The 15,018-nt window shown below is 41.3% G+C and overlaps 1 protein-coding gene across 2 annotated transcripts in view; it reads right to left on the minus strand.

The window, feature by feature from the left end:
• Nucleotides 1–4,536: 4,536 nt before the first annotated feature.
• ephb1 (EPH receptor B1) overlaps nucleotides 4,537–15,018 on the minus strand; it is a 264,549-nt gene continuing 254,067 nt past the window's right edge. For both annotated transcript variants that reach the window (XM_074687825.1, XM_074687824.1), the window contains exons 14-17: nucleotides 12,511–12,704; nucleotides 11,366–11,521; nucleotides 9,054–10,521; nucleotides 4,537–4,979 (exon numbers count right to left, since the gene is read on the minus strand). In XM_074687825.1, coding sequence (XP_074543926.1) covers nucleotides 10,413–10,521; nucleotides 11,366–11,521; nucleotides 12,511–12,704 — 459 coding nt within the window. In that variant the 3' untranslated portion in view covers nucleotides 4,537–4,979; nucleotides 9,054–10,412. The remainder of the gene's footprint in view (nucleotides 4,980–9,053; nucleotides 10,522–11,365; nucleotides 11,522–12,510; nucleotides 12,705–15,018) is intronic.

The following is a 15,018-nucleotide window of genomic DNA, read 5'->3' on the forward strand; positions in this document are numbered from 1 at the left end:
CAAAACTGGACAATAGAAGATTGGAAAAACTTTGCCTGGTCTGATGAGTCTGGATTTCTGCTCCACATTCCGATGGTAGGGTCAGAATTTGGCCTCAACAACATGAAAGCATGGATCCATCCTGCCTCGTATCAACGGTTCAGGCTGCTGCTGGTGGTGTAACGGTGTGGGGGATATTTTCTTGGCTCACTTTGGGCCCCTTGGTACCAACTGAGCATGGTTTAAAGTCCACAGCCTACCTGAGTATTGTCGCTGACCATGTCCATCCCTTTATGAGCACAGTGTACCCATCTTCTGATGGCTACTTCAAGCAGGATAACGCTCCATGTCATAAAGCTGGAATCATCTCAGACTGGTTTCTTCAAGATGACAATGAGTTCCCTGTACTCAAATGTCCTCCACAGTCCCCAGATCTCAATCCAATAGAGCACCTTTGGGATGTTGTGGAAAGGGAGATTCTCATCATGGATGTTCAGCCGACAAATCTGCAGCAACTGTGTGATGCTATCATGTCAATATGGACCAAACTGTCTGAGGAATGTTTCCAGTACCTTGGTGAATCTATGCCACAAAGGATTAAAGCAGTTCTGAAGGCAAAAAAGGGGGTCCGACCTGGTACGAGCAAGGTGTACCTGACAAAGTGGCCAGTGAGTGTAAATCTTGTGACATTGCAGAAGCTCATCCAAACACTGTCACAGTGAATGCGTGCCATAATCAAAGCTAAAGGCTAATGAAATATTAGAGTGTATGACCCTTTTTTTTTTTGGTGATGAATTTTTTTTGGCCAGGCTGTGTAATATCATTCCTCCCTTTGTCCAGGGAGATTTTTTAACCATGTCTGTGTCATCATCTTTGTACCACTGTTGTAAATTCTCCATGTTTCTCTGCTGTCCTTCACTCAGTATTCACTCCAAGTTTTCCACTCTCCCACTCTGATCTGCACGGCTGGATGGATTTCTTTTTCTCTGACTCTCCCCCTCTCTCTGCAGGAGTTCCCCGCTGTGCGCCAATCCCTTTCTCGCAGGTGATTGCTCAGGGAATATTGATTAAGGCAAAGATTTGCTGCTGAGAAGTCACTTTTCAAACTTCCTGTGACTTTAATGTGAAATAAAGTGAGCTGACTTCCCCTGTCAGTGATAAACACCCTGTTACAGATGAAGCATACTTTTAAGAGAACGCTGTCCATACTCATCTTCGTCTTCATCTCTTTGGCTTTCTGTCAGCCTCAATCTGTCCATCATATACTATTTCTCCTCTGCACTCACATACAAAAACAGCTTTCACATCTTCTGTGACCTGAAACAGCTTGGTATGAGGGCATGTTTCTTCTGCTTTCTCTCTAATTGCTCTGATTACAGAGACAAACAGGTTCAATCAAGGTAAAGGATTCAGGAAAGGATTTTATAAAGAATGTCTATACTGTTGGTCATTACATCTATTTAGCTTTAAGTGGTGCTCAGAACGTGCAATTAAGGCATCCACCTTGCCCTGGATGTCTCTCAAGAAGCACTGAATCTCTAGTAAAACAGGTGGTTGTGTAAAAGAACAGTCATTTTTCAGGCTCCTCTTTCAAAAACTATAAATTTAACAAACAATCTAAGGTTTAAATTGACATAATTTTCTGACATGCCTTCCCTTGGTTAAAAGACTATGACTGGGCCAGACAAGTGTTATGATGGTTATTTTCATCCTTCAGGGTGAAATGGGAGTTAATTTTATCCATCCATAAGCGTAATGCCAATACCTCAGAAGTTGAAAACATTACAGATATGGCTGCCTGGTCAAATCACAGATACAGAGAAAATCAACTGTACCTTTTCCTGAAGTCATCGATTCTTTGTTTGTTTGTTCTTTGGTTTATTTATGTATTATTTTTAATCATAACTTGGCATTCATAATAGCAAACAGTTGGGTGTGGAGGAAAACAACAATCCCCCCCTTTTACTGTGGAGGCCCTAAATAACACCATCAATGCTACCGACTCAAAGAAGAACTATGGTGAGTTTTTTCCAGATCAATTTAAGCCCAAACCTTTGAAACCCTCTCTTTAAGTATAAATGTTGGTTTCCACAATATTCTAGTGGTTTACAAATTGATTAGATTTTTTTGGTGACAAATATCTGGCTGGTCTTTGATGTTGTACAAACAAAAATGGTGTCCCCCAAGGTTCCAAACTGGGTCCTTTTCAATTCATAATTTACATGTATTTTAATTTGACTGTTCCACAGTTTTATTCACATGAAACTACTGTTTGTTCAAGCCAATTGGATGGAAACAAATTTTCTTTGTTCAAGACAACTTTTACTTAATACAATGTGCTGAGGTAAGGTATTTATCAGTACAATTACGTAGCTCTATGGTTTGAAACATGACATCAGGCAAACGTTGTAGCAGCCAGCTACATGTAGGGCTATCAGGGGAGCCCAGTGCTCCGACAGCCCGGAGGTCTAAGACATGTCTGTAATATGTAACGTTAGTAAATCCTGGCCATGTCCTGCCAGTCATCTACCAAGCAGAGCTAACATAACCTCACTCTTAATTTTATTGATAGACTCTCAAGTTTGAACAGACCACTGCAGAATAACTGCTGACTGTGGAATGGAAGGTTAGAATGAACATTTTCACAAACAGTTTAGCTCCTGTGTTAGCCTTTAGCTCAGGCTGTATCACTCTCCTGTTTATCTTTCTTCTGCTATTCTGTCCTTTTTCTGTCTGGCAGTTAGGTTCATGTGTCCACCATCGTATGTATGGGCGATTACTAAGCTACAGTACAAACTGACAGTTTGCTTGTTGTCATGTTAGCCCACGGATACATCATAGCACTAGGCTGCTGGTAACGCTACATATAGCCCACTGCTGACGTACGGTAAGAAAATACATTTGCTTGTTGTCACACTTCAAACCACAGCTCTACGTAAATACCTTACCTCGTCGCATTGTATCTGCTAAAAAGTTGACTTGAACAAAAAAAATTTGTTCCAAAACAAACACACACCTGGTTAAAAGTCACATTTTGAGAGAGTGTGTGAGAGTTCAGGCCAGAAGGGGGCGAGGCAGTCCAATTCAAACAGATCCTCCTCATAAAATCTTTAATGTTATCCAGAGAAAATTTATTTATTGAAGCCCTCACCTTCATGGTTACATGAGAGTAGTTTCCTACATTTTGCAAGCCATTGCAGTGTTTAAAAAGTTCAATAAATAAATGGGGGAAAAAAAGAAAGAAAAAAACTTGTGTTTTCTAATTAAAAGAATTAATAATTCAAACAGTGTGAGGGTTATCTCATGGATAAGACGGATTTAGAATGACCCCGTAGGAAAACTGATTATGGTGATATTCTACAGTATTTTTAATGCTGCCTCATTTATACAGAAAACTTGAGATTCAGTGCAGCACACTGTGCTTTCTCTGTCTAGCTCGGGTTTCTGCATACATCAGTGCATCTTGTATGAGAAAGTGTTTTGCCTATCTTATGCATTGTATAAATCAGACATTCATCCAACTGTCTTCAAAGGCCAAACTAAGACTGAATAAGATAAATACAGTGCAAAACAGAAATGTCCATGTAGCCCATTAAAAATCCTGTTTTCAGCTTTAGATTGCCTTAGTGCAGCACATTAGTACTTTGGGGTCTTGTGTAACCAGTGTTGGGATGTTGTTGCAGGCTCGTCTTGTTAAACAGGAGAGTGGTGAAAAAAAGAGACTCCAAACTTTAACTCAGAGACTGCAGTATAAAGGCTCAGTTTTAGCCTAGTGTTAAGTTTCTCTATGATTGAAACATTTTTCATCATCACCATGTCAAAAGACTTGGACGAAAAAAGCAGCATTTTCACCACTTCTTCAGTGACATCACTGTGTACACTCACAGAAACGGACAAAGTGAGGAGTGAAGCACTTTATTTAATAAACTACACATGAAAAAAAAGGTGATGTTTCATGGATCTTTTCTTCATGTCTGTTTTGCACTGCCCCTGCCAGGCCCGTAAGACGCTTGATATTAACAATCATTTGTAGCCAACAAACAGCCACGGAGGAAACCCTGTATCTTTCAATTCCCTTCACTAACCCTATCATTACGGCGCCACACTTTCCAGAGAGAGAAGTGATCTAAAAGTCTCTGACAACTGGAATTTACAAGATTACTGTGACTGCTTGTGTGTTTGTTATTACTTGTGTGGATGTGTGTGTTTGAGACCCGGGTAACAGTTGAGATGGGAGGATAATTTCCACCAGTTTGTCAAAATATTGTCACTTTCCCAGGGGAGCCATTTTTTGGGTGTGCGAGTTATCTGAGTGACGGCTCGTTTATTAGTGGCTGATGGCTTTTAACACGTGCTGTCAGCAGGACCGGCGGTGACAAAAAGCTGTTTATACCCCTTAGCCATTATAAAACCAAGCATTAGCCGCCACACTCACGCACAGCACTGACAGTAGTGTTACTGGATAATAACCCTTCCTCTCTGCTTTCTTGACTCACCATTAATGAAAACAGAATTATCCCTCCATTGAGTCACGAACCGTAAAGTGATTGACTTGTTTTCCAAGGCGTTTATTGAGTGCATTTTAGTACAATAGTTCTCAGAAAGTTACAGCTTACAAACTCTTGACACATACTCGTCACAATTTACAAGTGGTAGCTATACAGAAACCAACAGAATAAGAAAAAGAAAGAGTTTGCGCTCGCCAACAATGTACCTGTGCACACATAAATGTTTGTACACACAAATGTGCCTGTTTTGCACACACACGCACACATCCATCCTCTCAAAGACACACACAAAAGAACAAATGATGATATGTGCACACTCATCATCACCTCCACCATCCATTGTGTACCATAGAATGAGGTTTTCAGTTCGCTTTCACCCACTCTTCATCCTCATTGGCTGCCCACACTGGGTCTTCTGAGCATTCACAGTGTGTGCATGTGTGACTGTGAAGTTTGCGGTTTTATTCGCGTGTAAATCTTCGTGCCCACAGCCTGAAACAGAAGAAAGAGACAGAATGGAGGTGTTTAATGAGTGTGGTTTTGCAGTGTGTCATTTCTTCCAGGTGAACACGGCTTCCTGTTCTAACCTATAAATGACAGGCATGAAATCAGTAACCAAGAGGATCGTTGGTCACTTCTCCGACAGTTACAGCGCCATGAAACATTTAACAGGCTCTGTTCTCATGTTTTGTATCAGCGTGTGATGAATGGCCTCCATATGAAACGGCTTTCAGAGAGTGCTGGCGAACTGCCTCCCCATTCATCATGCTGGAGCGTCATTACAGTCAGATATTTAGAAAGACAAACAGAGCAAATGGGGAAAAAAGAATTACACTGTTGCATAATGAATACTTTCTATCAACTCATTTACAAGCTCTTGGGTTGAAAAGCAAATACAAGAGACTGAGCTGAATGGAGGACTAATGCATTCAAATTGAATCATTGGTTCAGGGAAAGGGATTTATGCCAATCTCAAGAAGCATGTGATTACACTTAGAAAGACTTGGAGAATCAATGACTCGGAGAATTGAACAGAAAAGGAAATTGATTTTGTCCTAGAGACTAACTAGTGCTTGATTTCCTTTTGATAACCAAAGTAAACCAAACAAATTAATCTGTATTCATTTCAAATGTAATGTTGCCACAGACACCACAAGTACTGATTGACCCAGATTGACCTCCAGTTAGGGGTGGGTGATATGACCTAAAACTTATAATAACGGTATTATATCACAGTTTTGGAACATGCAATAAGGGAAGTCTTTTTAAAACATGATTCTGATTCTGTTGTTTGTTATGTGTCTTCACATCTTACCTAGCAGGTAGAAAATGTCTATGACCGTGTTAGAAAAAGGCCTTTGCACACAATATGCTTTCCCATTTCAAGCTTTAAGTGCACTATAGAAGGATTATCAGTTTAAGTCATAAGCTGCGTTTTGCTCCGTTCATTCAGACAAGTTCGCGTTTTTTGAACACTAAATTCATTTTATTTTTTTAGAAACAATACTATACAACAGAGGCAACATCTATCAAGTTTAGACAGTCACAGGGCAACTGGTGTTTTGAAGTTAATAGCAATCATGCTAACTGGTCACTCTCAGCCAACAGTATCACTGATTAACGACTGAGAGTCACCAGTTAACACAGTCACACTTTACACTGAAACACCAGAGACGTCTACGGGTAAATAATTAACTATGGACTAGTTTTCTCATTCTTTTATTATAAATTGGGCCTCAGACTCAGCAGTCTGTTTTTCTTTTGATTTGGGAGGGTTTCTGATTCATTGACACGTTTACTTCGTGTCCACGGATAGTGCAGTCATGAGCATCGAGTGACAGTTGTGTGTTCAAATTGCTCTCTGGGTACACGTCAGATTTCTCTGCCAAAGACGTCTGTCCACTTGCTGATCTCTTCTGTTCACTCAGTGCTTTTTTACAAACCTAGGAGCTGTTTACCATCAGCAAAAGTGATGATTTTTAGTTAAAAATGTGTTTTTTGATGGTTAACTCCTCCACGTCTGTTGACTAACCATTATACTTCACAGTGCTTCTGCTCCCAAGTTGATGAACAAATAATCCCTCTATACTGTTAAGCAAACTGAGTCTGAAGAATGAAGAATATTCACAGACAAAATGTGTTTTTGCATTTTGTTTTAAAAGGATGAGAATTAACTAGTAACATTTTGGATGCCATTAAATTTGTTGAATTTAACATTAGTAGCTTGTTGTCCCACGAGTTTTCCCAAAGTTTTCTGAAGCCTGTTAGGTTGTCTAATGAAGCTGTTAAGATTTCTGACTTTTATGCCTTCAAGTCCCGCTGCTGTAATACAGTTGTCTGTGGCATTAGACATAACATGACGTGATTTTTTCGCCGCTAACATGTTTTTTGAGATACTGGCAGATTGGTAGCAGTGATTTTGAAAGAATAACCTTCTGCTGACTCTACAATATTCGTTCAACAAAAATTTCCATAAATTAAGACTTAATGCGCACTGAATTTCATGAGTCTAGGTCAAATTTACTATAGGGTGTTACCTCATAAGTTCCTCATTTGGCTCCTGTTCAGCAAGTTCTGTGCTAGTTGTTAAATCTTTGAGACGCTTTAAAACAACTTCCTGTTAGATGAGCACTGCTAGCTACTGAAAAGGTGTTTCACTGTGACTTCTGAAGTCCCAAATCTATCATGGTAAAGGTCCTCCCTCCCTCCTCATATCACATATGCCTACACTGTGTGGGGTCCCTGCCCACTTTCTCTTTATTAAGCACCAGACTGGAAACCAGACATCAGGAGCACATAACTGAGGCTTCAGCAGTGTGTGTGTGTGTGTGAGTGGGTGGGTGTGTATAGAATGTATAATGTATTCAGTTTTTATTCCGGCCCCATCAGTCTCCCTCCTTGTGGCTGATCAGATGCCTGTCAGATGGGGAGCCCAGTCGGTGTTTGCACCCTTGCCTGGGCCCAGTTGAGCATGGTCCCAGGCAGCCATTTCTCAGACTAGCTTTGGCCTGGCCTGGCTGAGGACAGCTTGGTTACACCAAGGATGAACAAGCTGGAGACGTGCCAGGCTGTGGGAGTAGCCATGTAGAGAGAGGGCAGGACAGACACAGGAGGAGGAGGAGGAGGAGGAGGTGGGGGGTGGCTTGAGTATACTTAATAATCTGCTAATGTGCCTGCCATCATTTTCTAATTTTGGATACAAGGTGGTTCGAGCTGTCGTCACTCATGTCTTTTCTAACAGAGCCAAAAGGGATTTAAGCGAGGTCACAGCTACTGCAAAGAATTGATACTGTGATAGCTCATTTTAATTGTGTGTGAGCTTAGAGACTCTGCAAGCATAGCAGTAAGTCAAAAGAATATTGCCACAGGATATTTCACATCAATATGCATCCACATTTCAAAATGAAGTGCTAACATTGTACCAACACTAAGCTGAACCTGATCCGTAAAATACAACTCTTACTAACCATTTGACCAAAGCTTGAAATAAGATGACATTAATCATCAACAACTGTGAATTGTTGCATAAAGGGAAATTCTGTGAATATTAAGATCTAACTATCTCCACCAAGGAGGTTCTGTTTTTGGAAGAGTTCAACATAACTCAAAAACTAACAAACGGATCTTCATGAAATTTTCAGGAAATGTTCAAAATGGTATAAGGAAGAAGTGATTAAAATGGAGATGATCTGGATCACTGTCTGGTTCCAGGACTTTTTTTTTTAAAGGATTCTTTATCATTGTGAGATAGGGCCGTTTTCACCATATGTGTCTTTAACTCCACCATAAATGCTGGGATTGCTTTGCAAAACAATACAAGACAAAGTCACCATAATTTCTGACAGAGGTATAAGTATGATACAGATCCTGGCAATATTCTGGATACTAAGATACTACTGGGTCATCCTCTTTTTCAACACTGTCAGGTAACAAATTATCGTACAAACCTGCAACTAACACCAAATTGTAGCAGACAGTCTGCTGAAAGGGAGTATAACATTAAAGTAAGACATAAGTTTTGGTGACAATCACAATATGCTTGGTGGAGGTCTGCGCTCTCTGACTGCTTTTCTAGCTTGAAAATATATTCCAATTTCAGACTGTGAGGTTTAACAAACAGTATCCAAAGACCTGCACTGGAGATGTACCCAGAGATTCAGGTATTCATGCAGTTCTTTTTGGCACAACAGCACTCAAACTGCCAAACCATATGGCAGCACAGTCTATTTGAAAAGAGTGAATTTCCTCAGCAGCTTAGCTATAGCAGTCTAAGGAAGCCTGTGAGCTGGAAGGTCTTTTTACGTCAGTGGGCTCATCAGACTGGCATCAAGCATCTGTTTGCAACCTCAGCCCAGATGTTCAATCTCACTGTGAGGAGAAGTAATGCTGATTCACTCTGATATCCCGTGCCCTCGGTGGTTATCCTCTGATCCTGGAATCTGTTCGAGACATTTGTGGCGCCCAAAAAACGGGGAGACTAACTGGATTTGACTGGAAATAAATCCCCCAGATAGAGACAGATGAAAGGTTAAGGATGTGTTTCCCCGTTGATGAGAGGGCACTTACCGCAGATCTGGGCCAGCCAAGTTGTGGAGTTTCCTCCCCCTCTGGATGGTGCTGAGAACTTCCAATACGAACAGCAACAGAACAAAAAGACATAAAACATATCTGTACAAGTAAGTGCTCACCAGCAATAGACAGCATGTGTACACCCACATTTAACATGATCTCCAATAAATGGATATTTTGTCAACTATTTAACTCCTACAGCAATTTTCATATAGATCTACAATACCAATTCTTCGCCCATGCTTCCTTTTTCACTCTCCTCAGGTTAAGATCCAGTCACGATTGTCCTTGTGAATCTGGAACTGGCAGATATATAACCCACTGTGTCTTGTTCAGTCGTCTGAAGGGAACCAGGGCGTCGTAGGAATCAACACATCGCATGTGTCTATCACAATCTAGTCAACAAATATGTCTTTGCCAAAAATGCAAGCAGAGAGTTCTGTACATACATATTCATACATATCACCTTCAATATGAAGGTTTATTATGAAAGATATAATCATATTTAGCAAGAGATAAACATATTTATATTCTCTGACTCTGGGCGGGGCTGGTTCAGAAGTCCTTTGGCAAGGCCTTCCACCCAGAACTCCACAGGTAGTGTTAACATTAAAATACAAGTGGGCGGCATCTTGCTATAGTGATAAAAACAAAGGAACAGATGGCAAAGGACAAAAAATATAACAAGCTCTGGCTTTTACCTGTCCATTTACGATACATCTTTAAAATTCTTCAAACAAGCAAAAGATGGAGTGAAAGTTAAAAACAGTGCTCCACTGTACATCCCTGTATTTTCCTCCCACGTGTTAATCCGTCCGTAATTGCTTCTTCTTCTTCTGGGACTTGTTTCTGGCCAGGTCAAGGCATCTTCATTGCACACATTGACGACAATAAAATCACAGGTCACATGTTGTTTCTAAATGTCTCACACTGCTGCTGACGATTGAGAACTCCTCTAGTCCAAATTATACAGAAGTACGATATCACTCATCTTACTGCGCTGTCTGAGTTGTGAGAGATTCCCTGTGGAGATTTCTGATTGTTGGAGTTATTTTGGTTAACAATGACGGGAATGGAAGTCTATAACAGCAGCTGATGTCTGTCTTCCTTTTGTGGCAAAATGGAGAAACAGTATCAAGTCTGGACCCTGAACTCCTGGTGTGGATTGCATGAAGTGTGATAGCTTTGAACCATGTGGTAGTGTAGACCCTGGTCTCCTGTTGCCGTGGTAGTGGATTAGATTAAGACAATAGTCTCGATTCTGGCGCGTTCCGATGAATCGGGGGTCATTCGAGGGCTGCCGTCGTTGAGCGTCCTGCGAATGCTGCCCGTTCCATGGCACAGCGCCCCCTGTAGTCATGCCATAGTGGTCGGGGACTGGCTCATCTGGACTCTCATGGACTGGATGTTACTGAGAATCTTCTTCTGGTGGCCTGCCAGGGTCACTCCTATTCTCAACAAGTCCCTTCAGAGAAAAGCAGAAAGAAAGGAGACTGAAAAGAGAGTGCATATTCTGAGAGTAGATAAAAGGGTTTCAGTCGTTTTGTAGATAGTCTGGATCACTTGAGCGTGAAGCAATTATGCTGGCAAAAATGCTTACAATTTTCCGATACATTAACAGATCTGACATCATCATATATGAAAGCCCAAATCTGAATGAAAAGCTTGTGGCAATGAGCAAAAAACACAAAATTACAAAATTAATTCCATCTCTTGAGAGGGGACTTCGTGATGCACATTGTTTTGCATTGCAAAGAGACTGCATAAATGCCACCGAGCCCCAAGCATACATTTTTAATAAAAATGTTAGGATGGTTTTACATTTTTACATAAATTTGTGGATGCAGCAACATAGTTAATTAAAATAAATGAAGTACAATGTTTATGTCTATTGGCATAAATAGTGCTGGGAGAATTGCTGTCATGACCCATGCTTTGAAAAATCCCACACAAACAGCCGCCAATAATGGCTCTTAAAAATATGCACTTAAAGGATTTACATGAGTATTCATTTTGGAAAATTTTTCTGAGATAATCCTTAATTATTGGATCGCAGTCATAATCTTGAAGAGCACAGATGGAAACATTTTCAGCCCAATGACTGAGCTGTTTTCTATAATCACAAGTTATGTTTTTATGCATTATCCATACCAGCTATACTCTGATGCAATCATTCAAAGACCTGAATCACAGAGTGCACACACGCTAAAAATACTGACACTTGGCGATGAGTCATTTTCTACAAGTATGCCCATCAAGCACTGTATGGATTTGGAGCCCTTCATTTGCACTCCAGCAGGTGAACTCACTCTGAGGTCATTTGAGCCACCAGCTGCAGGGAGGTGAAGCCTGAGTTGAGGAAGTTGTCTCTGTACTGGCTCATCTTAATGGCACCAAGCCAGTCCTCCACTGAACTGAAGGTGTTGAAGTCAGGTATGGATCTGTCCAACAGTGGCTGGGAAGGCCTGCAGTGGGGAGGGAGGAGACAGGGGGTAAGAGGAGATTTAGAGTTTGGCTTTGATGCAATATTCAGCAAGAAAGATTTAGAGACAAGGGAAACTATGGTTGAGACTTTGCGTGGGTGTGTGTGAAAGGATGCAAGATGGAGAAAATGTGCACACAAAAATGCCTCTAGGGAGTGTTTTTTTTACATTTTGGTCCAAAACAAAAATAGCTAAAAATGAAGGTAGAAATGATTACACTGCTGATATTAACTCTACAGTGAAGCTTTGTTTTGGTTCTCAAACTGAGCTAAATAGAGGAGCGCCCTTGATGAATGGCAAGCTCAGTTGTACAAACTCGCGCTGGGCCCAAAGTTCACCTTTCAACATGGCAGCAACCCAAAGCACACAGCCAAAACAAGTGCCTCAGGACAAGTCTCTGAATGACCCTCAGTGGCCCAGCCAAAGCCTGAAAATTGGCAATGAAATCTGTGGAGAAACCTGAAGCCCACGGTTCAGACAGTCTGCGTCCAATCTGGCAGAGCTTGAGAGGATCCTCAAAGATGGGTGGAAGAAATTATCCAAAACAAGTTGTGCTGAACTGGCAAAGTTGTGCCTGATAAGATTCAAACAGATGTTTGCCAGTGGTGCTTCTACAAACCCACCAACAGACATCCTGCATGTCTGCATGGTTTTACTATTATAAGATACAAGAACTCCACAGCAAAACAACAGCTGAAAATGAGAACAAAGTGACCTTTCCAAAACCAATATGGAGGTGGAGCCCATAGCCAAAAGAAATAACCCCAGAGTGGAAAAGTTCATGTTTGATGCAATCAAGAGTAATAAATTAATGTTTATTTAATGAGAGGGCTGGGAGTAAGTACACAAGTTGGGTTTGTTTGTGCTGACAGACTGTGCAAATACTGTTGAAAACTTGTTTGTGTGTACTCAGTGTCCACTTCAGGGGGAGTGTGTGTGTTATAGGCTCTTGAAAAGCTGCAGCTACTCACACTGCAGGGATGTTGGCTACAGCTTTGAGGCTGGTGGGGTTACGGATCATCTTGTCCAGGGTGCTGACGATGTCTGTGAAGCGAGGTCGTACGTTGCGGTCCTTCTGCCAACAGTCCAGCATGAGCTGGTGTAGGGCACTGGGGCAGTCCATGGGTGGGGGCAGGCGGTAGTCCTGTTCGATAGCATTGATCACCTGTGGACAAAAAGGGTGGGAAAAGAACACACTGGTTGGTATATGTGATGAGTAACTAGAAATTGTACACCACTCATCGATTAAACAACTAGAAAAGCACTCAGAAGGCGCAGACCTCCACCAAGCAATTTGTGATTGTCACCAACACTTTAGTCCTACTTTAATGTTATACTCCCTTTCAGCAGACTGTCTGCTACAATTTGGTGTAAATGATGATGACCCAGTACATATTTCATATTCCAGATCTTAGTATCTAGAATATTGGCAGGATCTGGATCGTACTTCTACATCTGTCAGAAATTATGATGACCTTGTTTTGTGTTGTTTTGCAAAGCAATCTGACCATTAATGGTGGAGTTATATACACTTATTGTGAAAACAGCCATATCTCACAATGATAAAGAATTCTTAAAAAAAATCCTGGATCCAGACAGTGATCCGGATCACCTCCTAAATTTAATCACTACTTCCTTATCCCATTTTGAACATTTCCTGAAAATTTCATCAAGATCCGTTTGTTACTTCTTGAGTTATTGTTCATAGACAGACAAACTCTCCCAAAACATAACCTCCTTGACGGAGGTAATAATTTAAATTTTTTATATTTTTTAAAGCTTTCCTGGAAGAAGAGGTGTATCTGAAATTTGTTTAGCCAAATCAGATGTCACCTTAATAACAATCTGCCATGACAGACGCAGGACTTATGTTCAACGTCCACTGAGCATAAGCTTGCTAGACGCTCGTCTGGCATCACAGTGTTGCATATTTCCATTTTTGGCACTAAGAACGCTGAATTTTAAGGAAAAACCTACTTTTTTTTGTCCTTTAGCAATTAATCCTGGAAAAGGAGCATGTTTTTATTCTGGTCTCTTTAATTTAAAATCCAATAAACATTAATGAAACATCAACACAATATCTCAGAGTTGCATAAATGTTTTAATAATACACACGTCATAAAAAAACAAATAACTGATCTGGATGATGTCGAAGTGACCAACTGCATTAAGACATCAACATCCACATCAGCTCCCGACCCCCACCCCACACAGCCACACTCCCTCTGGTCACTCAAGAGACAGTCAGCATTCAAGCTGATGTGCCCTTTCTCTTGATTCTAGCCAATCACATGTCACTCCTGGAGGACAGAGTGATGAAGGAGACGGAAAGGCGAGCGGAGGCAGTGTCACTACAGAGAGGAGTCGCTGGAGGACTGGGCAGATTGCATATAATTAAGAGAGAGTGAAGTACAGCCACTTGACACATGTCTCTTAAAGGTTGCACAGGCTATCCCAGTTTTGTTAGAGAGAAGTTTGGATAGAAAGTTTCAAGTAGCTGAAGTTTGAGTGAAGATGAAAAATCCTGATGTGGATTTGAAGACTTGCTGGAGGCACCAACCTTCACAAATCTCACTTTGTTTGCATTTTTTTTTGTACTAATAAATATAAATACAGGAATAATTAGCTTAATCTGGAGCTGTAATGCACTCGCCGAAAGATTATGCAGATTGATTCACCTTGCTCTCATGGTTTCCACACCATGTCTGTGCATGAAACCTTTTCTTAAAAATGCACTGTTGCAAGATAAAGGTCTGGAGTGAAATCAAGTGAAAAAGATACCATCATTAAAAATTAGACGCTGCTCTGTAGGTTGCCAGCTCCACCCCGGAGCTGAGCGCAACTCAGCAGAATCTTGACAAATGGTGCATATGGGGAAGTGCTTTTGAGTGTCTGTGTGTTTCTCAAGTGTCTATGTGTCTATGTGTGTGTCTGTGTGTGTGTGGACTGAGCAGCCGGACATGCTGAGCAGTGCCAGTCCTCCTCTCTGCATCAGTCCCATCAGGCAGTGTTTGCTGCTGGCCCACTGAGGCAACATCTGCTGGGTTGGACGGTGGTCGTGGTGCGGGGTCCATAGAGGCCTGATGACTGGCTAGTTGTCTCCCTAAAGGAGCTTAGGGAGAGAAAGACCTCATCATATGGGAGTTTATCCAATGGATGTGTGTTTGTGTTGGTGCCTGTGCATTTGTGGCTGTGTGTGTGTGTGTGTGTGTGTGTGTGTGTGTGTGGAGCTCATCCAAACGGACATGAGGAACAAAGCAGAGCTCTCAGCAATCATTCACCGCTCTCCAAAGCCAGCCAGGAAGGAAAAGGGGATGGAGTGAGAATGTATCCATAATAAGTCTGCTTTCAAAGTCAGAGTCAAGGACATCTTCAGTGATGATGCTGATAAAAAACGTGTGATTTATTACAGCTTCCTCTCTTATCCTTGATTGTGTATCTATGGGGTGAAAAGATAGTATAACCACATCTGTGGGGAA

This window comes from Halichoeres trimaculatus, unplaced genomic scaffold, assembly GCF_033239565.1.
Source record: "Halichoeres trimaculatus isolate MK-OKI-2021-1 unplaced genomic scaffold, fHalTri1.1 fHalTri1_scaffold_15, whole genome shotgun sequence".
In the NCBI taxonomy this organism is placed as follows: domain Eukaryota; kingdom Metazoa; phylum Chordata; class Actinopteri; order Labriformes; family Labridae; genus Halichoeres; species Halichoeres trimaculatus.